This window comes from Zingiber officinale, chromosome 4A, assembly GCF_018446385.1.
Source record: "Zingiber officinale cultivar Zhangliang chromosome 4A, Zo_v1.1, whole genome shotgun sequence".
NCBI classification, from domain to species: domain Eukaryota; kingdom Viridiplantae; phylum Streptophyta; class Magnoliopsida; order Zingiberales; family Zingiberaceae; genus Zingiber; species Zingiber officinale.
The window spans coordinates 134,471,984-134,494,297 of record NC_055992.1 but is presented as its reverse complement, the minus strand read 5'-3'; the positions used below and the strand labels follow the sequence as shown (position 1 = coordinate 134,494,297).

At 35.8% G+C, this 22,314-nt stretch overlaps 2 protein-coding genes across 4 annotated transcripts; both read right to left on the bottom strand.

The window, feature by feature from the left end:
• Nucleotides 1-753: 753 nt before the first annotated feature.
• On the bottom strand, nt 754-5,308 carry LOC121971350 (ATP phosphoribosyltransferase, chloroplastic-like). 2 transcript variants are annotated; one of them, XM_042522580.1, is made up of 12 exons: nt 4,791-5,308; nt 4,452-4,681; nt 4,308-4,367; nt 3,001-3,114; nt 2,780-2,845; nt 2,598-2,705; nt 2,433-2,516; nt 1,815-1,916; nt 1,620-1,733; nt 1,459-1,539; nt 1,246-1,365; nt 754-1,130 (listed from the first exon to the last, which is right to left on the bottom strand). In XM_042522580.1, exons 2-12 carry the CDS (start codon nt 4,677-4,679, stop codon nt 1,035-1,037), a joined length of 1,173 nt encoding a protein of 390 aa, XP_042378514.1. In that variant the 5' UTR covers nt 4,680-4,681; nt 4,791-5,308; the 3' UTR covers nt 754-1,034. The 2 variants fall into 2 exon arrangements, with proteins under 2 accessions (XP_042378514.1, XP_042378513.1); XM_042522579.1 differs by having other exon boundaries at nt 4,829-5,308.
• A 147-nt stretch (nt 5,309-5,455) lies between these two features.
• Nucleotides 5,456-21,935, bottom strand: LOC121971349 (chaperone protein DnaJ-like). Of its 2 annotated transcripts, none has more exons than XM_042522577.1 (11): nt 21,561-21,935; nt 20,298-20,366; nt 19,811-19,903; nt 19,508-19,629; nt 18,948-19,143; nt 18,099-18,274; nt 16,701-16,830; nt 14,967-15,127; nt 14,232-14,326; nt 13,923-14,022; nt 5,456-5,823 (listed from the first exon to the last, which is right to left on the bottom strand). In XM_042522577.1, the coding sequence occupies exons 1-11, from the start codon at nt 21,840-21,842 to the stop codon at nt 5,778-5,780; spliced, it is 1,470 nt and encodes a 489-aa protein (XP_042378511.1). In that variant the 5' UTR covers nt 21,843-21,935; the 3' UTR covers nt 5,456-5,777. The 2 variants fall into 2 exon arrangements, with proteins under 2 accessions (XP_042378511.1, XP_042378512.1); XM_042522578.1 differs by having other exon boundaries at nt 14,232-14,323.
• Nucleotides 21,936-22,314: the final 379 nt, after the last annotated feature.

Here is a 22,314-nt window from a genome sequence, read left to right as displayed (position 1 = left end):
CTCGAGGGAGCTTTACCGTAACAATAAAATTACTACAGAAATAAAATTACTAGTGTGATTTGGAGATAAAGAGTTAATCGAGTTGAATATTTTAAAAATATTAATATTTGAGTTTAAGCTTGGAAAATATGTGATATTTACAATCTCTTTGGGTTTACGTTCTTATCCAGATTATAATTTGGATCGGGATGGACGACTGAAGGTCGCCCCTTACTTTGCGTCCAGCAGTCTGGTCATCTGTCCACCGTCGACGGTCTTTAACCGCTCATCCCAATCTAAATTATAATATGAATTTAGAAAAAGATCATAACTAATTACGATCGAATCATGCTCGTAATTCGACTGTAATTATATTATAGACCATCCTGGTCCTGAGGATCCTTGCTCACATTCTAGGAACTTAATGCATCAGCCTACATTTTCATGGCTAATCGGACTCGACTGGATTAAAGGAATAAAGTTCCTATCTAATAAAATCTTTACTGGATTCAATTGATAATAAAAATCGAATTGAATCTTTACTGGATTCAATTGATAATAAAAACCAAAGGGAACAGATGAGCTTTAACCAATGGACCCTGCTATCCAACTACAAATGTACAAAGGTTACAAACTCTCAATACGAAAACAATTTATTCACATCCTCCTCTCAGATTATATGGTAGATACATTGAGTGAATCAACTTATAATCAACTGTCAAATTACTAAAAATAAATAAAGAATATTTCCTCGAAGAGGCGAGGACATACGCCTATCGAACAAACATTTTATAATCATATATAAACTTTATCCCAATCATAAATTGTTCATGAACTTTATCGAACAAACATAGATAAACTTTTATCGAATCATATATGGAATATCAAACTCGTCAGAAGAACATCTTATTCACCTCCCATATACAAACAAATGAACCATGATAACCGATATGAGCACGACTAATTAGGAAAAACTTTACTTTGTCTACTTCAAAGGAGGCATTCGCAATCACACTTTGAATAATTCAAAATGACAACATTTTATCCTAAGCATTTTATAATCCGAGCTCTGAGAGGAGTCGGCGCCATCTTGGTGTTTCTTCCTCAAAAATGTATGTCAGATCAGATACCAAGACTCCACTGCCGCCGACCTAGAAAGGTTCGGGTAATTCAATTAAGCAGCCAGTTTGTCGATTTACTAACAGTTTACAGAGTTTAGATATATCAATATATCAAACTAGTTTCATATTAGGCAAAGTATCTCACTGATCGCAGTTGCTGAACAGATTTGTAAAGCTCCTTTTGCGGCACACATATGACTATCGCGAAGAAGTCCACTACGACCTTGCCGTCACGTTTGCAGAACACTGGACTTATCGTAGGGCCCTGTTTTCATGAACCAAAATTCATGTTTATGTTAACTAAATTCTCGTTGATTGAGCAAAAGTGGGGTGGACTAAAAACTCTTATTGTGTTTACCTGCAAGCCAGATAAGGAAGGTTGGCTAAGAACTCTCTCTGCCACTTCCTCTGCGCTGTTGCCTCTCATATTCGCAACGACCTTCCATTCGATCAAGGAAACTAAGATGAACACAAAGGATAGGATAAAGCATGATACTAACAACAATGCTTTTGGCATACCGTTACAACCCCAATAGCCCTTAAATGTGCCTCAAGTCGTTCGAGCATCTCGTGGGTGATTTCTAGTGCACCCTTGCGCATGTTCAAAGATCTCCGGCTTGCAACAAGCACAGCCTTCAAAACATGAAACGAAGTCACTTCAGAAGCCACATGGGGAAAAACAGTTTCGCCTTGTTTAGTAATTTGAAAACTTACTTGACTTTCTAAGACAACTCCACCTTCGATTTCTTTCAAATTGTTCTCTCGTAGTGTTGTGCCACTGCTCACAAGATCTAAAATGGCATCGGTTGTGCCCATCTGGAGGAATAGAAAGAACACCGGGAGTGCTCACATCGATAATATAATATTTTTTCATAAATAATTATAAATTTCAATAAAAAAACATTAACTCATTGAAACAATAGAATATATAAACATATACAAATCTTTTAAAAACAAAATAATATTGAATCTGTTCATTAGATGTTCATGTTATAGATTTGTCAACAAAATATAGCACTACACAAAATAAATCAATAGAACAAAAAGTTGACTCACTATAACTCAAATCAAGATATCAATATATTCTACTGTGGAGAAGACAACTTTATGAGTAGTGTTGATATTTCCTTACGATAAATAATTGATATAGTCCACTAAATATATTAGTGAAAGATTTTAGCAGGTGTAGCTAAATTCATCATAATGAAAAACTTTTTTTATTTACTTTACAAAATTTGATTCTACCATTATCAAAGACACTTGTCAAAAATTGTTCGGCGTGATACTATCTAACCCTCAAATTAGAATAAAGGGTCTGATGATGATACTTACAGCTGGATAAGCCTCGAGTGCTCCCTCGGAGCGTTGGAACTTGACATGCTCGAAACCTCTTTCCTTAAAGAACTTTTGTCCTAGCTGTCACAGAGATTTTGAGAACTTGATGATAAGCACCTAGTAAAATGAATGTGAAAAGAAAAAGGCTTGGTGATCACGTACATATGAGAATCCAGATTCTACCCGTAGCGGCCTTTCCTTGGTCCATTGAGGCATTTTTGATAACTCATATAGGGAATGTATTTTTTCAAATATTCCATATTGCGGTATCTGTGTAGCAGAAATTTTTAATCAATCGAAACTCAAAAGATTTCCTTTGGAAAACCTGCACAGGGAATACATACCGCAATTGATAGACGACAGGCACCAAAACCGAGTGCCTCATGAACCACAATTAAATCATTGCTCCCCTGCAAATTCGTAGTACTTGAATTACATATCTTCTTACAGATATATACCCTTCTGAAAATCACAACTAAAAGAGAAAAGCCTCTAAAAAGCATCTGGTCATTAGTGAACAAAAGAAACAAAGTACTTCTCGATAAGGGTGATCTCTGATAATTACCTCACCACATTCACAAACAATGTCGTAACCTACAATACCAAGATCCAAATCGCCTGACTTTATTTTACGAACTATATCTTTAGGTCGCTGAAACCACACCTCCAGGTTCGAGAGCTGAAAAAAAACTCATATGCATCAAATGAGACATATTCTAGGAACAGTCAACTTATATGGAAACTTATAAGTTATAGATAGGTTATAGAGAACAATACTAGTCATGAGAAAAGTAAGCAACATCCATGTTGCAAAAATGACAATTTGAAGGAGTAAATCGAAGAGGGCCATCAAATCTTTGATAAGAAATGTCACTAAACATCCACAACATCCTCATTGTTTAGTTAAGAATTGCTCAAGGATATGTAAGTGACTATAGCATTAGCAATTTCCCATACTTACATAATCTTAACAATCAAAATATCGATTTGAAATTTTTTAATACTAAATATTTTAGACATGCAAGTCATAAACCTGTCGCATATATTTATTTGCAATTATTTTACCACCATCAAATTGAAATATATGTTATGATTTTATTAGTCAAGAATAATCAGCCAATGGCAATGTGATCCCCATAAGGCCATTTAGACAACAAGGCTATTCAATACATTACACCTAGGACCTTTGTCAATTATTTACAAGTTTAACTATTGTTAATTAGTTTGCTTGATAACATTAATTGATTTGTCATTTTCATCATTCAAGCCAAGTCAAGCCAAGCTTTGTGTTTTTCAAGTTTGTTTAATAAGGTAACCGAGTCGAGTCGAGTCAAGCCAAGCTAAATTTAAAATAAACAAAACCGTTTAAAACGGTTGTTCAAGCTTGATTTGGTTTCTTTTGTATGAGTTTAAGCTTGACTTAAACTTGGGTTGTTTAGATGTTATCGAGCTCTCAATTCGAATTTGTTGAATTATATGAAACTTTTACATTTTTAATTTTGTTTGGTTGGTTAGTGAGTTTGATATTACAAACTTATTTGCTCATTTAGAGAGTTTCTTTGTTTATTTATAAGTTTAATAAAAGCTTTATTGATGAACATGATTCACAAACTATGTTCATGGACATTGTTTGAAAAATTCATAATTTTTGTTCATAAACATTAACTACTTGAATTCATGTGTTCATGTTTGTTCATTTGGTTTAATGAGTTATTAAGCTTGTTCATTTAATTGACTTTGTGTATATTGAACACACATAAACAAGTTATTACCAAGTCAAACACCGAGCTTGCTCATGACACCAACACATTGCTGCTATTGTGCATACAACGTCTAGGTAATAAGGAAATGACAGCAACAAAAGAGAAATACCTGAGGAATGTCAGCTATATACTGTCGTGGATTAAGTTGCCTCACAGAAAGCTGACAATTCTGATAAAGCGAACAAATCACAGAACAGAGAAGACTCATCAACCAAAAGCACAAGCATAAATAACCCAATAGAACCCAATTCACCTTAAGAAGATTCAGAGTTTCATCAGCCATACGCCCCTTGCTCGGGAGACCAAGCCGAACAGCTTTGCGCTCAGGCGATTCCAGTCCAGAAACAGCAGAAGGAACCACTACCGTAGAAGAATTTCCCGTCGAACAACACACAGTGCATGAGGAGAATGGCGAAGGGAAGGCTCGACCGGAGAAGGCGCGCGCATGGAAGAAGCTCGAGAGGTCCAACGAGGTTATCATCTCTTGTTGGGAGTGAAACAAACACCAGAAAAATCAAACCTTTGGTTAGACATCATCGAATGGAAATCATCCGAAATTGCCCCAAATCGCGCAGAGAATTAGCCTCGATACCTGATTACGAAAATGGCAAGTGATGATAGAGAAACTACCTTGAGATTCCGGTTGAAGCGAGCGCAATGTGTGCCGAGCGGCGGCGGGCGGCGGCGTCGGGGATTCTATCCAAATCTCCAAAAAGTTTAGGGCTTTAAGACGGGAGACGGAAGTTCAGTGGGCATTGCGAAAAGACCAAAACACCCTCCTTATATTCGAGTGATTTAATTACATGATAGGGGTGTTTTGGTAATACCGTTAAGGTTTTAGGCGCATACATAACGGACACACACATCTACTCTCACTGTCGCTCACTCACTCAAATCACGAGGATAGGAAAATTGTCGATTTTGCCCTCCTACTTTTAGTTTTTAGAAGACGTTTTCATTTTCACCACAAGAATTATCTTATTTCTTAAAATGCACTTTTTTTTCATAAAAAAAATATTACAAAAATTAATAAAAATGAGCGAGGTGAGTTATTGGAGATTGTTTCTTAAAGTAATCAAATTAAGTCAACTAAAATAAATTTATTCGTGTTCAAATTTGGTTTCAGTTTTTTTTTTATAAGTTTAAGTTTAGTTCGAATTTGACTTAAGTTTAATTGTTTAGATATTATCAAGCTGATTATTGGAGATTTGAAGTATCACTTAGATAGTTCCATAAGAAGCCAAATGAGAAGCCAAGTGAATGAAAAAGAATCATTTATTTACCTCCTCCGTTGGGCTGGGTCGCTCGATTCGAATTACAAAGTGTAGCAATCAGCTTGTTGTCGATATCATGGATATCTTGCTGTACATGGAAGTATCTATGATCGCAAAATCATGGGACGAAAGGTAAAGAACTCGACATAGATGCCCCCAACCAATCTATCCTTGTCACATGATGATGACCATCATCAACAACAACTAGGGTCTCGATGAGTAAATGAGGATGGCAGCCATGACAAGCCTTAGCCTCGAGTAGATTGTGGGAACTGGATCGAGCGAAAACAAAGAGCAGTGTCGGATCAAAGATTGTCTTTTAGCCATTTAAGCGCTCCATTAGCAACAGACCTGCGATGTATGTGATCCACTTAAACATGAAGTTATCAAGACATGCAAACTTAAGTTGGTCGATAATGGGGGAAAAGATATATAAAGTCTAAATACATATACAAACTTTCAACTCATAATACTCGTGAATTGATTGTTTGTCCGGATCCAAGTTCAACCGACTTTGATGAACGAACATCAGAGATTGAAACTTACGAAACTCAAACTGCCTAAAGGAATGTTCATATACTATAAGACGAGCGATGTGGAAATGAAAAGAGGACAAGCAATTGAGGAGGTGCATATATCACACATTGAGGGGAGCTTTGAAACTGCCTTATGTTTTTTTGATCCCATAGCAAAAAGTTAAGATTCAAATAGACCAACTAATTGTTGAGAGATTGTTGGTGCAATCATCTTCATCGGATAAAAGTTGACCAGTTTGACTAATCTCAAATGGGCTCGAGTTTGAATTTTGATGTTTGGACAATATATGAGAAAAGGTCAAATAGGTCAAAGTTGACCGGATATTTGATGATATGTGAGATGAGAGTTAAGTAGGTCATTGAGGACTAGATAGTTGATTGGAAAGTCTTAACTGGAGATTAGACAAGATAAAGTCATAACTCAAGGGTTAGGCAAGGACAAAGTCCTAACTAGAGGCTAGGCAAGGTAAAGTCTTAACTCGAGGGTTAGGCAAGGACAAAATCCTAACAAGAGGTTAGACAAAGTAAAGTCCTAACTCGAGGGTTAGGCAAAGGAAAGTTCGTAAAGTCCTAACTCGAGGGTTAGGCAAAAGAAAGTCCGTAAAGTTATAACTCAAGGGTTAGGCAAAGGAAAGTTCTAACTACGGTTAAACAAAGGAAAGTCCAAGTGGGTCAAGGAAAACTTCACGTTGGCAAAGGAAAGCCCTAACTCGAGAGTTAGGCAAAGGAAAGTCCAAGCAGGTCAAGGAGAACTGCACGTTGGCAAAGGAAATTCTTAACTGCGGTTAGGCAAAGGAAAGTCCAAGTGGGTCAAGGAGAACCGTATGTTGGTAAGGAAGAGTTCTAACTGAGGTTAGGCAAGACGAAAATCCAAGTGGATCAAGAATGACCGCACTTGGTGATCGGAAGTCCAACAGGAAGTTGGCACGAGAGGAGGTCCTAACAGGTCACGGTTGACTAAATATTGGACAAGGGAACCCTAAACTTAGATCAAGCAAGTTAGGGTTAGGCAATCGATTAGGACAATCAATTGATTGGGATAATCGATTAACGCCGCTCTGATCGATTAGGATGAATTCCTAATCGATTGGGAGCTTCACAAAGAGAAATCGCGAAAATAATTGTTGAATCAATTAGACAACCATTGCTAATCAATTGGATCAATCGATTAGGCAGTGTTTTGTTGTGAGAAGAAAGAATCGATTGAGGCAATCGATTAAGATTGACTTAATCGATTAAGATCTTTTCACGAGCAAACAAAGAGTTCAGAATCGATTGGGTAATCGATTAAGACTCTCTGAATCGATTGGGATGACTCACCAATCAATTAGGGTTCAAACTATTCCGTAAGTTTAAAGAGTTGGTTGACGTGTCAATCGATTAGGGAAAAAATTAATCGATTAGAGGCGTCGAGTGAACTATAGAAAAGGGTTTTCGCGAAGGTTTGAAGGCAACGCTCATACACATTTTGGTCACCAGTTCTTGGGTGTTTGGGAGAACAAGTGCTGTTGCATTTTCCACCACCAAGAGGCATCAATAAGCTACAAGGGATCAAGTTAGGTATTTATTGTATTGTGTATTCATTTCCTTGTATTTTTTTGTTGTGAACTTGTACGAGGTTTCTTCACCTCCGGATTGTTTATGAGAATAAATGTTTTTTATAGTGGAGTGTATGCACTATGTAGATCCTTAGATTAGTCACCTTAGGGAGGTGGATACTAAGTAAATCTGGGTGTTAGCATTGCTTCAAGTTTTTCTGATGCAACAAATCAACAAGACGAAGTGATTGGAGCTAATCACCCCCTTTAGCTCCCGGAGTGTCCTAACAAGTGGTATCAGAACAAGATCGCTCTTTATTGGACTAATCGCCGAGAGAGCAACAAACTAGAGGAAGAAGAAGTTTTGAAGATTGAAGTCTTAATTTCAACAAGTCAAGAAATTATCATTTAAGGAGCTCAAGTTCAAAAATAAAGTGCCAAGATAGATTCAGATACGAAATCCGGGTACCTCCACCATTTGGATTGGAAAGTTTCAGTTTTTGGAAATCAAGGGTCGAAAACTACTTCATGATGGAGATAGAGCAATGATTTGTCCTAATGGAGAACTTTGAAGCTCCAAGAGACTCAAAGAGAAAATGGACCGAGGAGTAAATCAAGAGGTGCGAGGCAAACAACAAAGTAACCAAAATTTTGGTTAATTAATTGTCGAGCTCTATTTTGTGCAAAATTAGTGAGTATCAAGATGCCAAGAAATTATGAAGTAAACTGGCAAAGCTTCATGAAGACTCATCCTCATCGAATGCAACGACAAAGGTAAAAAGGGAAACTCTTTGTTTCATGTGCATGAGGATCGGAAGTTGAGAGGTGCTCAACATCCGAGGATGAAGTTGAAGAGGCATCCACCTCAAGGATTGAGGGAGAGCGTCAATCATTGACACTGGAACAAGAAGAAACTTCTACTAAAGGTTTAACAATTTCAATTTGTAAAAATAAAAAGCATATCATTTACTTTGAGTGTATGGAAAATGGACCCTACAAGAGCAAGTGTCCAAAGTACCAAGAAAAATAGTCAAGTGGCACCTAAGGCCAAAGAAAAATCAAAAGAAGTCGGCCTCATGATACGATAGGGCAAGGAACACATTGTGTGCTTCTTGTGCAAATAAAAGGAGCATTATCGGAACCAATGTCCAAAGGGAAAAAATCCAACCAAGAAGAAAGGAGGAAGCTCAAATCAAGGGACGCTTCCGAGGGCAAGACTAAAATACCACTAGTTAATGATACTTATTTAAAAAATGATAAAAAATATACTAGAAATAATTTCTATCATTTTAATGTGATTTATCATAAAAACATGAAGCATTTAAAATCTAGGGAAAATTATAAATCTTTTCATACTAAGACTACCTTATCCAAGGATAAGAAGGTAGAAAACGGTTTAGGCAAAAAAATCAAAACAAATTAGATATGTGCCTAAAAATAAGAATATCCAAGGAAATAATAGAAAGTCTAAATTTGAGGATTTAAGGATAGAAAATAAAAATTTAAGGTCAAGACTTGATAAATTAGAGAAGACCCTTAAGAAAATGAAAAATGAAGTCTTAGGGTCTAAAAAGTAAAACCTATGTTTAGGAAAACAAGAGTCATTCAATAGCAAGAAAGGTTTAGGATACAAGCCAAAAGCTAAGAAAAATGTGCCTTCATACAATAGAGTTCCATATGGTTATGAAACTAAACCTAGGTCTAGGAGTCAAGCAAAGGTTACAAGAGAGGTTGTCCCTATAGTTGACTTTGAGGAGACTAGTATGACTACGGCTTCTAAGAAGTCTAGGAAGGTCATTAGAAAGATATTAAGGGAAGTTATCCTTAGTGAATATCTAGAACACCTAAGGAGCATGAATAGGTTTTGAGTTCCTAAGAGTGTATTCTCTACACCCTAAATGAATTTAGAGTGTGTGACATCTAGGTATTTTTCTTTATGCAAAAATTACCATGCTATGACATCATTGCCTTTGTATTCATATTGTTATGGAAAATATCACATGTCATGTCATACATATATCATTTAGATATAATAGATTTCTCTTTGAAAATATGAATTTAATGTATGTCATGATTATTTTCATGCATAAATTTTAATTCCTTTTAATTAAGGACATGACATCAATTAACATCCTAAGTTGGATGATCAAAGTGTAAATGCCTAGTTAAAAATGTATGATCCTTTAGTTTTAGGGAAAATCTTTTTTACATCTCACAAGACCATAGGTTTGACTTGTATATGCTTTTGAGACACATTAAATACAAGTGAAATGTTAGGAGGATGAACAAAACTCAAGATGTTGATTTAGTGTATCTTTTTGAAGTTTTAGTATCATCAAAATAATAGATTATATGAAGTTCAATGATTGGAAAAGCTAATGTACAAGTCATATGCATTTAGCCTAAAGAACATGGTTAGAAATTTGTTTTGAAAAACATTTCAAAATCATTTTGGAAGACTTTGATGAAGTCTATCTTAGGAATCACCATTGATTAGTTGAATACAAAGTAGAGTAAAACACTGAAGTTTTCAATGGTTTCCAATTTTGTATCAATCTTTGAAAATGAGAGGTATTTTCTTATAAAACTAATTTTCCATGATAGTATATGATATAACTAATGTCTACCCAAGTTTTATAATTTTTAGAATTTTGTAGTATTATTTATGCATTTCTGAAATTCGGTCTGAAATCGAAATTAGAAATTCAATTATAGTAATCGACTAGGTCAATTGATTATCACACTCCAATCGTTTAGGGCAATAGATTGGAGTGAATTTCTGCGAGCATAGAGGCTCGCGGAATTGATCAAGTGATCGACTAAGAGGTACTAATCGATTAGTGCAATAGATTAGCACACAATAATCGATTAAATCCCAACTTTAATCGATTAAGAGAGGTTGTAATCGATTGGTAGCTGAAACCAATCGATTAAGAAGACTGATTTTTGTTGAAGTGGTCTGATCTCATTAAGTCACGTTTAGTCGAGTTAATCATCCCTAACCCTCTAAAGTGCTTTAATAAGTATTTAAGGGAAATATTCTAGATGAAAATAAGAAAGGAATGGTTAAACGGGACTAAGTTGGAGTTAATAAGGAGGTTTAGTTTTGATTTCAATTTTGGGTTTCCTAAAGGGTTAGGAACTCTAAATTATTGTTAGTGCAATGATAGAAGTTTGGTCTATATTTTAAGGGAGATGTTTTCTTTAAAGGCATGATTTAGATTTTATTTTTTTAAGGATAAGGAGACAATGAAGGTTGAGAACCTTCATTGTTATGGATAAATGCTCAAGGGTGAGCATACGATAAATGTTCAAGGGTGAGCATACGATACAATGAAATGTATGAAACTTTCATTGGATTCCCTTTGAGACTCTCGAGAGAGTTTTTGATGTGTGTCAATGGGGGAGAAAACTATAGGGTTTAAATTAGAAACTCTCATTAATGGGTTAGCCTAACTTAAACATATTGTCAAAAATAAAAAAGGGGGAGATTGTTGGGAAATTATTGGTGCAATCATCCTCGGGTCAAGGTTGACCAGTTCGACTAAGCTCGAGTGGGTTCAAGTTTGAATTTTGATATTTGGATAATATGTGAGAAGAGGTCAAATAAGTAAGACTCACCGGATTTTTGACGATATGTGAGATGAGAATCAACAGGTCATGGAGGACGGGATACTTAACTGAACAACCCTAATTGGAGGTTAGACAAGGTAAAGGCTTAACTCAAGAGTTAAGGGCAAAGTTCTAATTGAAGGTTAGGCAAAGCAAAGTCTTAACTGGAGGTTAGGCAAGGCAAAGTCCTAACTCGAGGCAAAGGAAAGTCCTAACTGCGGTTAGGCAAAGGAAAATCCAAGTGGGTCAAGGAGGACTGCACGTTGACAAAGGAAAACCCTAACTTGAGAGTTAGGCAAAGGAAAATCCAAGTGGGTCAAGGTGCACCGCACATTGACAAAGGAAAGTTCTAACTGCGGTTAAGCAAAGGAAAGTCCAAGTGGGTCAAGGAGGACCACACGTTGGCAAGGAAGAGTCTTAACTGAGGTTAGGCAAGAGGAAAATTCAAGTGGATCAAGGATGACCGCACTTGGTGATTGGAAGTCCAAGGAGAAGTTGACATGAGAGGAAGTCCTAACAGGTCACAGTTAACTGAATGTTGGATAAGGGAACCCTAGACTTAGATCAAGCAAGTTAGGGCTAGGTAATCGATTGAGCTGAGTCTAATTGATTGAGATAATCAATTAAGGCCGCTCCAATCGATTAGGATGGATTCCTAATCGATTGGGAGCTTCGCGAAGAGAAATCACAAAAATAATGGCTGAATCGATTGACCAGCCATTGCTAATCGATTGGGTCAATCAATTAGGTAGTGTTTTCTTGCAAGAAGGAAGAATCGATTGAGGCAATCGATTAAGAGGCTTAATCGATTGGGCTAATCGATTAAGGCATTTTCACGAGCAAACAAAGAGTTTCTAAATTGATTGGGTAATCGATTAAGACTCTCTGAATCGATTGGGATGACTCACTAATCGATTAGGGTTCATAAAAAGAGTCATTTTGCAAGTGTTTGAACGGTTGTCTGACGTGACAATCGATTAGGGAAAAGCTTAATCCATTAGAGGCGTCGAGTGAACCCTAGCAAAAGGTTTTCATGAAGGTTTGAAGGCAACACTTACCCACATTTTGGTTGCTAGTTCTTGGGTGTTTAGGAGAACAAGTCTTGTTGCATTTTTCACCATCAAGAGGCATCTACAAGCTACAAGAGATTAAGTTAGGTGTTTATTGTATTGGGTATTCATTTTCTTGTTGTAGTTTCTTGTTGTGAGTTTGTACGATGTTTCTCCACCTCCGAATTGTTTCTGAGAAGAAGTGTTTTTCATAGTGGAGTGTGTGCACTGTGTGGATCCTTGAATTAGTCAACTCAAGAAGGTGGATACCAAGTAAATCTAAGTGTTAGCATTGTTTCGAGTTTTTCCACTGCAACAAATCAACAAGACAAAGCGATTGGAGCTAATCACTCTCCTTTAGCTCCCGGAGTATCCTAACATTATGACTTTGTCGGTATCAACTTTTGTAGTCGCAACAACTGGGTAGAAAAATACTAGCCAAACTAACTAATGAGGCCGAAATATAATCAACAAAAATTTGGATGGAATTCAAATTTTAAACAAGATTTGTTACTTAACCTAGTGTTGGTTCTTGTCTAACATTACGACATGATTTGTACCCTCGAAATGTTGAAGGGTGCATGTGTTGAAATTATTGATCAAAGAGGGAGCAATATTTGTAATTAAATCAAAATAAACAAAATTGCGAATAAACATTATCACTATGTTGAAAGTGAAAAGAAAGGAAGAGGAAGAGTAAATTGATAGATGATACTAACTAAATGAGAGAATGTATAATTGAGATAGGACATTAAGTAAAGGGCAAAAATCAAAATAAAAAAGGTGCCCTTTATCATTGTTTTCATCAAAAGGGCAATCATTTTAAAATTTTAAAGTCAAAATAGTACCCCATCATATTTTTCATCCAAAAAAAATACTCAAGTTGTTATAAGAGATACGATGTAGCTACTACAACATAGAGCAAAATTGCTCCAATTTAATCAAAATTAACGTGCACAAAGTATGCACCATTAATCAGAATATTCTTTACTAACTTGGTCATAATTGTTTTAAAACTATTGTAGTAGCTACAACATAGCTGGTACAACAATTTTAAAATGATTTTGACCAAGTTAATGCAATTTTGATCAAGTTTGATAAAATTGGTAAAGAGTATTTTGATATAAAAGTAATTTTGATCAAATTAAACAAAAAAAAAAAGTATTAAGCCAATTTACTTTAACACATTATAGAACTACGGCGCAACTCTTACAAATAAAGGTATTTTTTAAATGAGAAATATGTTGGATGTTGTTTTGACGTTTTTTTTTAAAAAATAAATATCCTTTTGATGAAAAGGATAGTAAGAGGCACCCTTGTGATTTTTGCCCTTAAATAAAATACGACAGCTAGATCCTGAGAAAGAAAAACGCATGCTGAAAAATGAAATTGTAAGCTATATGAAGAGCTTATAGAAAAGGTTTTGGAGGAGAAAAGTAGGAATGAAATGGGCAAGAAAATGGTAGGATGGAATTATCTAGGCCTGGCCTCGTAAACTCGATGAGAAAAATGAGAAAGAAATGGCGATAAAATGGTGCTGATGGAATTACCTAACCCTGAGCTCATCACAATCTTTGAAATATAAAGTCGATGAGATTAAGAAAGAAAAATAGCAAAAATTAACTAAAAGTACAAAGGGAATTGTGGATGTTGATATCAAAGGACCTAAGCATATAAAAATTGTTCTTAGCTTTCTTATAGAGACAAAGACATACCCGACAAAGTCCTTTAGCGGCTGCCAAAAGTCATTTTGACTTGATTGCTCTTTCTCCGAATCCCGAGCCTCTGTAGTTGTTTGGCTTTTTGTTGTGTCAACTGCAAGAAAGGACATCAGGATTGTCCATAGAAGCATAAATCATTTCCAACTCAATACTCACAATAAGCAACTATGGCAGATAAAAGTATTGGTGAATTCTTTCTTATATCTAACATCAAATTCAGAAACTCAAACTTCTTACGTTTACCTAAATTAGTTTTAACAGATATCAAGCAGCAATATAATTTAAAAAAAAATTTGATCTTACTCTGTGTTTTTATATTTGAGCGAGAGCTTGCGCGGGGGACGGAATTACTGCTCAAAGATGCAAGTTCTTCAAGCAACTCTCGTTCCTTTCCACTGCTGACATATACAGAAGTGTATATAAGAAATACATGAGGACAGAACAAGAAGACTGCTCATCCAAAACCAGTAATTTGATATATTTGATTTCGACAAAATATTGGGGGAAAAAAAGCAATGTAGATCATGAGATTAAATGCTTAGAAAATTAGTTTTAAAAGATGACCATGATGATCCCAAAACCAAAGTCAAAACAACTGAAGGTCGCTTCATGCCACTGGAACAATACCATGTCAAAAATCTTATGAGCATGGACTTTATCCATATTAGTCAATCAATTGGGTAAGATTCGTGTAGTCAAGCCGAATAGTTAGGACTCATGGCCTATTACTGTCGTAGTTTTCTTAAGTGTCAGCACCAAGTTCAAATGACATCTGTATGTTTACATTATGTCACTGAGAGCATGAACTTGACTGTAGCTCATTAACAAGAGTATTGTATGTTGACAAAGTGTGTAATATAGTTCATCAGTTGGAAAACCTTCTATGATGAAGATGTTTCACATACACACGAGCAAAGTGAAACAAATGACATGCAGCATGTGGATGTATATAGGACAAAACACCACATTTCAAATACCAGAGGCAGCTTTTTCAAACACGATATAATGGCAATGTAGCTGATAGAAGAAATGGTCAACCTGATACGATTTGGTATAGTTACTTTGATATTGAATAAATGATCACCGCGTATTGATGACTTGTTTAACTTAGGAACACCTCTTTTTGCTAGAACAACCACATCACCAGGTTGAGTACCAGGAGGTATCTGAAGTTCACTAATCCCATCAACTGTCTTGACCTGTCAATGCATGTTTTCAAAAAATCAGACATTTATGACATTGAACTATGAGAAAGAACTAAGGAGAGAAGACTTTCACAAATACTAAAACCTCAAACCTAGCTTGTCCTTGTTATTCTTAATTTATGTGTCCTTGTCTAATCAATTGATCTCCCCTAGTTGGCTTATTCCTGTGCCATCTTCACGTTTTCTGGTTGCACTCACAATTCTAAACTTAGATCAGATTGGCCATGAGAGGAATATTACAACATAGACCTAATCAGTAGTTTGAAATTTTCCTAATAATTTAATTTGGGATAACTGATACTGAATCAAATCTTTAACACAATCTCAAAGATCAGTTGGGATTCTCATCAGCATACTTGCACTGCAGAATAATCTTTCCATGGGGAACTTTTCAAATCTGTATTGATCAATCTGTTACTTTTCATCAGCATATCTTTCCAATTTTCCTTTCTTTATCTTAATGTCTTTCATTGTCCTTGAGGATTCCTATTCAAAATTGTTTCTTTCTAATGCAAACTATGTGGATGAAATACTTTATTCTGCCTTCAAATAGTATGGCAAACCATTCTAATTCTCAAAAAGAAAGTATTTAATGGAAATTGCAATTAATCATGCACCTAAAAAACCAAGACCAAGCCTAAATATTATCAGTTACGAGAGAGAGGTTCTGACTTGTAGAATACTTCAGTGAGTACTTGGGTATTAATAGGTATAGGTCAGTTTTTGAGGAGAGGATAAAATGTAGCTCTGATACAATGTCATGAAGCGCCCAAGGAGAGCTTGTCCATTAACTTGAGAATCCCAACCACTAATCTTACATACTTAGGTCCAAATTAATAATAACTCACTCATTTAAGCTGTATAAACTCATTAGCCGACCAGTTTCACAAGACTTAAGTGAGGTGTTACAAAGCAAGACAAAGACAAGAGGAGCATCCACTGAGTTTGGCTGATTTCCATGAAGCAGTCCATGATGACCAGGAAAAGCCAGTTGGCAGGAACAATAGAACAAACTTGTAGGCATGAGTAACACACACTTCCCTGCCTGAAGCAATAATGCCTCATTTTGATCATGAAACCAAAAAAGAACACAAAGTGAGCAAATCTAAGTGGAGTTCAAGTCTTTGTATAGTCCGTACCTAACATAAAAAGGGCAACCTGGTGCACGAAGCTCCTGCCAACGTGGGGTCCCGAGGAAAGGCCTATTGTACGCAGTCTTACCTTGTTTTCCAAGAGGTTGTTTATGAGACTCAAACCCGTGACTTCTAGGTTACACGACAATAATTTAATCATTGTACCAAGACTCCCCTTCATAGTCAGTACTTAACATGACCATTTAAAATGGAAACTATGACAAGCCCTTGCATTAGAAGTTTCAGTGCACACAATTCTAATGCAACCTTTCTCATTTCCCTTTCATCACCTAGACAATTCATTAGACATAAATGTGCACTAGATTTTCTAAGAGAAGGTAATCATTTTATTGAGCGACAGTGATGCATTTGAACTTGGTCCAATTTCTCTAGCAATAGTAAAATAAAAATTAAAAAAGAAGTTCAGGCATCACCTTAACAGTTGTCCCTAAGATAGCTTCAATGTAATTAATAATAACAATTGAGGATAAGTTAATGCCATCCCGTTGAATTTCAGGAATTTCTTCAATGTCCAGGAATACATAAAGATCACCAGGTGGACCCCTTAAAACAACAAAAGTGCAACATGTTAGCCATTAGCCAATTCTAATAGAAAATAGTGCAGTATAGTTAGTTACCATGTCAGAAAATCAAAATCAATGTGTAAGAACAATTTAACACTACCCTGGAGAAAAAGTGGCTGGAGAAAAAGTGGTGTGCTTGGGAGCAAATTGTTGTCTGGAATAAATGCATCTATGACATATTCCATGTACAACTTCAGCTAATGCAAAACATGTAGTTTGACTAAGGCTCACTTTAATGTACCCACAATAAGGCTAATGTAAAACCTGCCATAACAGTCACTCGTTCAACCTGAAATTATTCAAGAGCCATAGTCTCCAGTAACACAGATCTGATCAATATCATTTTAGTCAGATTCATGCATGAAAGCTATTGGTTTCATACTTCCTAAAAGCTGAATGAGCTTGGTCAAACCACACTATAAGAAGATAAGAGGGGAGTGCCTTTAAATAATAACAACAAGAAGTTTCAACCAATAGTCGTAATCCTTTTTAAATTTGGTCTTTTTTTTCTAGAAATTGCAATATCATTTAAATATCTATTAATTGTGTTCATTTTTCTAGCCATCCCTCTTCCCCTCTTATTGTTCCTCATTGATTTGAATCGTAAAACTATGAAATCTACAAATCATCTTTCAACATAGTTAGTACTAAACTTATTTCATCATCTATGAGCTTTCAGCACATTATATGATTCAGAAAATTGAACTAAAAGCAGGTGTAAATATCCTCTCTGTTTTTACTCAAAATTAGATAAATGATCACTTAACATCATAGCATGGTCGGTCTGATTACACTTGTTGCACAATTCAATTAGATTGTTTGGATTCAAGGTGAATGACAGGAACAAAGGAACTTAAGTTTACTTCAAATTTTGATCCCATGAGAGCTAGATTCTTAAGTTTCTGATTACACTATTGGGCCAAGAACCTAGTAAGAATGATAGCTGATGTATGAGTTGAACTAATACCAAACCCCGGATGATTGTTGTCCATAGAAGCACATACGCTGTACTTTTAATATCTTAAAAGCCCATTTACCATGACAGAGAGAGGAAAGCACCAATTTCGAGGTGTTCTCCCCTAGTTACCTGTCTTAGATTCAGGCAGAGAGGAACCATTTTCCTTCTCTGCGGACCATCACACTTTAGATATGAAGGATACAGATATCTGAACTAAGGAAGAATCAGACACAAAATTTTCAAACAAATGAAGAATACATAAATTAATCCTGGTAAATAGATTCCGATACCCTTTTGGTCCTGCATCACCTTCACCCCTTACACGAAGAGTACTGCCTTTGCTAACACCTGGTGGGACTTTTACATTGATATCCTTTCTAACGCGTATGCGTCCTTCCCCAGCACACTTCTGGCAGTATTCTGAAATAATTTCACCTTCTCCCCCACAAGATGGACAAACGGAAACCTAGGGAGGAGCAGAAACTTAGTGCAAAGGACATTAGCTTTCATGCAATGAGCTTCACACATAGTTGCATACAAGAAAACTGCAGTAGCATGTACGATAGACTCATAATTGAGACTAACATGACTTATCATTGTTGTTATTGTTTATGACTTTCTGTAAGCTAAAATTCATTTGAAGTAAGGCCAATCAATGGTCCCTATAAAATGTCATATCATAAATGCATAGTCAAAATATGTGCCCTAATACTACAGCAGAAGGCCAGAAGCTGAACCAAGAGTAGGTCCATCATCACTGAACAATATAAAGAGATCTGGAGTTAGCATCACTTCCCATGTGCCTCTTGCTTTGCTTAACTAAATAAGAGTTAATTAAAACAACAATCCACTATTACATGCTAATACAACATCACAACTTTTGAATTTCTTAACCATATTTTGTAATTGAGACCAAAATTTTCAAATGCAGTTACTATGATGTTTCACAGATTCTTAATTCCATTTCCCAAATTTTCATTATTTATCACATAAAGTTCTGATTTCCCTAAAGTTATTAGATTCACCATGTTACCATCAAACTATGTGAGTCCCATCTATCTAAAAGTCGTTGGATTGCGCCCAACCAAATGTGCACTAATCAGCAGAAACAACTATATGATAAAAAGGTACTTGCAAACCTGGGAGAACATTCCAAAGGGTGTTTGCTCAGTTCGCATTACTTGACCTCTACCACCACAAGTTGAGCATATTCTCATCTTGGAGCCAAGTTTCGATCCCGTACCAGTGCAGATATCACACGTCTCCAAATGAGACAATACAATTTCCTTTTCTGCTCCAAAGATAGCCTCTGAAAACTCCAAAGTTATGTCATACCTAAGAATATTCCAAGTATCAGTTAATAACTCTGTAATGCAATCTCTTTTTCTTATAAATGTGGGTAGCTGGATGAATCTGATAAGGATTGAGGTAGAACCATAAATCAATATAAAGCTGTGTAGCATAGTAAATAATTGAATCTAAAAACTTAATCCAAGACAAATGAGTTCTCTTACTGCATGTGCTAAATGACAATACATAAGAGCTAGTAACAAATACATCTTTATTAACCTGAACACATTATCTTAGGTTCAAGAATTAGTCCAAAGTCAAATGCACTAGCATGAAGCATAACTAAAAAAATGCTAGAATTATAATTTCAAAACAAGAAAATTGTCATAATATCTTTAATGTAGCTTACCGTAGATCTTCTCCCTTTGTAGCAGCACCACGTCTACGTGTTCTAAATGTAGTTTGATCCATACCAGAGAAACCACCCATGCTCGCACCAAAAAAGGTCTCAAATAGGTCAAAAGGATTGGTCTGCGAGTAAGGGAAGAGATGAAAAATATTTAATAATTTCACTTCATATATCTAAATACTTTTAGTGATCGTCGGCAAAGTTATCATCACCACAAATTATTTGAATGCTGGCATAAATCCCTTGGCTACAAATTGTATATTGTGGATAGGTAAGAATGAAATCATAGTCACAACTCATTACCGTGTATGCTCCAGTTGAACCACCTACCCCGCTCTTCACTCCAGCTTCACCATATTGGTCATACAAAGCCCTCTTTTTATCATCTGACAGCACCTTTTAAACACATAAGCAATACCATGAAGAGGGAAAAGAAAACCATATTATAACTAAACTGTTAAAACATAACATACTTATATAAGTAAATGACAGGATTTTATAATAGCGAATTGCAAAATCCAGACCAAATTTGTGAAGGATCTGATACAATTCATAGGTATACAAATTGGACATATATAGTATTTGCACTACAGCATGAGAGGAAATATTAGGAGTATCAGAATTAGTATTAATAATCATAATGTTAAATTACATGTTGATTGATATAATGATAGATATACTAGAAGCATGGTTGAAAAAAGTCATCATAAGGTTTCAAATATAGGTAAAAAAACTAAAGAAGTAACAAGAGTATACCAAAAATTAAATAAACTCGAGTAATAAAAAGTACCTCATAAGCAGTGCTTATTTCTTTGAATTTTTCTGTTGCTCCAGCTTGTTTATTGACATCAGGGTGATACTAAACATAACAAACCAAAAAAAATCAGCACACTGTTGTGGATGAGGCATAAAGGATTCACAAGTGAATTTTGCTAAGCATGATCAAATAACTTCTCCAAACATACTACTGAATAACATCAATATTTTTATTGTGTGAATCTGTAAAATCTGCAAATATGTATATTTGATATGATCTTAAAAGTGTTTTAAGCCTTTAGAAAACATAATGTAGATAGCATGCTATCCTGGACTTACTACGTGAGCAAGGCTCACATAAGCACAGATAAATCTAATGATCCATACAAATTTTGGTGTCCCAAAGAGTAATAAATATCCATGAATGTCTGCAATAGAAGACTGAAGCCAAGGTTATGATTCGACCGAATAAGAAAAGATCATTGGCTATACATGATATATGAATTTACACTTTCAAGTAAACCAAATTTTTATGAAGTTCATATAATCTTCAAATATTGTTATGTTCACATTAATATAGTAAAATACCATATGCATGAATTTGTGAAACATATGAGAAGGAAGCACTAGATTCTAATAATAAGTTGTGGTCGAATGGACAAATCAAGCTATATGAACTTATAAAAGGCAAGAAATCCTTGAAGAGGCAATTAATTTTTGAGAGAGAAAGGTAAGTAGAGCTCCACCAAAACTGCTCATATGATAATTATTATAATAGTTATAAGAATATAAGGGTAGAATGAGAAACAAAAGATTAGAGTAATGCAGACTGTTAGAAAGCATAAATCCTTCGACTTGAATTAAAAGTAAATCAAAAAGACTACTCATAGTGGCTACTTTGGTATTTGCGCATCTTCATGGTTTGTTTTCTCCAAGAAAATAGAGAAGAAGTGGAACGCTTTGGGTTTAGGTGAAGTTAGTTACAAAACCATGAGGAACACACGACTAAACAATCTAAATGGCATCTATCAAGGAGCCCTCCAATTCCATGAACCAGTTGCTCGAGTACTCTAATTTCAGATGGAATACTTTGTTACAGGACATTTACATTTGCCGATTCTAACACACAAATACCACGGAAACAGTCCCAACAACGCCAGGATAAGCAACAATTTTGAGGGATTGTAGTGATGAAAAAAACAACAACAACAATTTTTGTTCCAAATTCTTCATACCCAGAATGACGAGGCAATAGGATAGACCATAAACATCAAAAACCACAAGGAGAAAGGAGTACCTGACGAGCCAATCTTCGGTAGGCGGCCTTGATCTCCTTGATGCCGGCAGACTTGGGCACTCCAAGTGTGGAGTAGTAGTCGGAGGAGGCGATGACGAATCTGGAGAATCCATCGGCGGCGCGACGCCAGCGGGGCTTCTTGCGGCGGGGAGGGCGGAGGGAGAGGGAGAGGGAGCGGAAGTGAGTGGTGCGGCAGGCGCCGACGGAGGAAGGAGAGGAGGGGGAGGAGGTGGGTCTGGAGGGAGCGACGAGGAAGGAGGCGGAAGAGAGAGCGAACGCCATTGGAGCTGAGCGGTGGTTGGATTTGCGATTCTACTGCGAGTCCATTGGAAGATCGATTTCCTCTAGTTCGCTTGCGGCTTTGTATGGACCAGAACGTGGAAGAGGCGGACAATATTATTTGGTAAAAAAAAATCAAAAGGACCCTTTTATTTTCATTTCACTAAAAAGACCATTTGTTTTTTAAAAAAAATAAAAAGGTACATTATATTTTTAAAAAATACTTTTATTTCAATATTATTACAGACAACTTTAATTAAAATAACTCTAACTGATTTGATTCAGTTTGATTTAAATAAAAAGTTATTTTTTTATTTTAATTTAGGATTAAAAAATGGGAAGAATATTTTTGAAATTGTGTCCTTTGAAAAAAAATAAAATTACGATGCACTTTTTAATAAAAACAATTATCGGACATGTTGCAATTAAACTAAATTTAAGGGGCAAATTGACATACCATTAATATCCGGGGCTA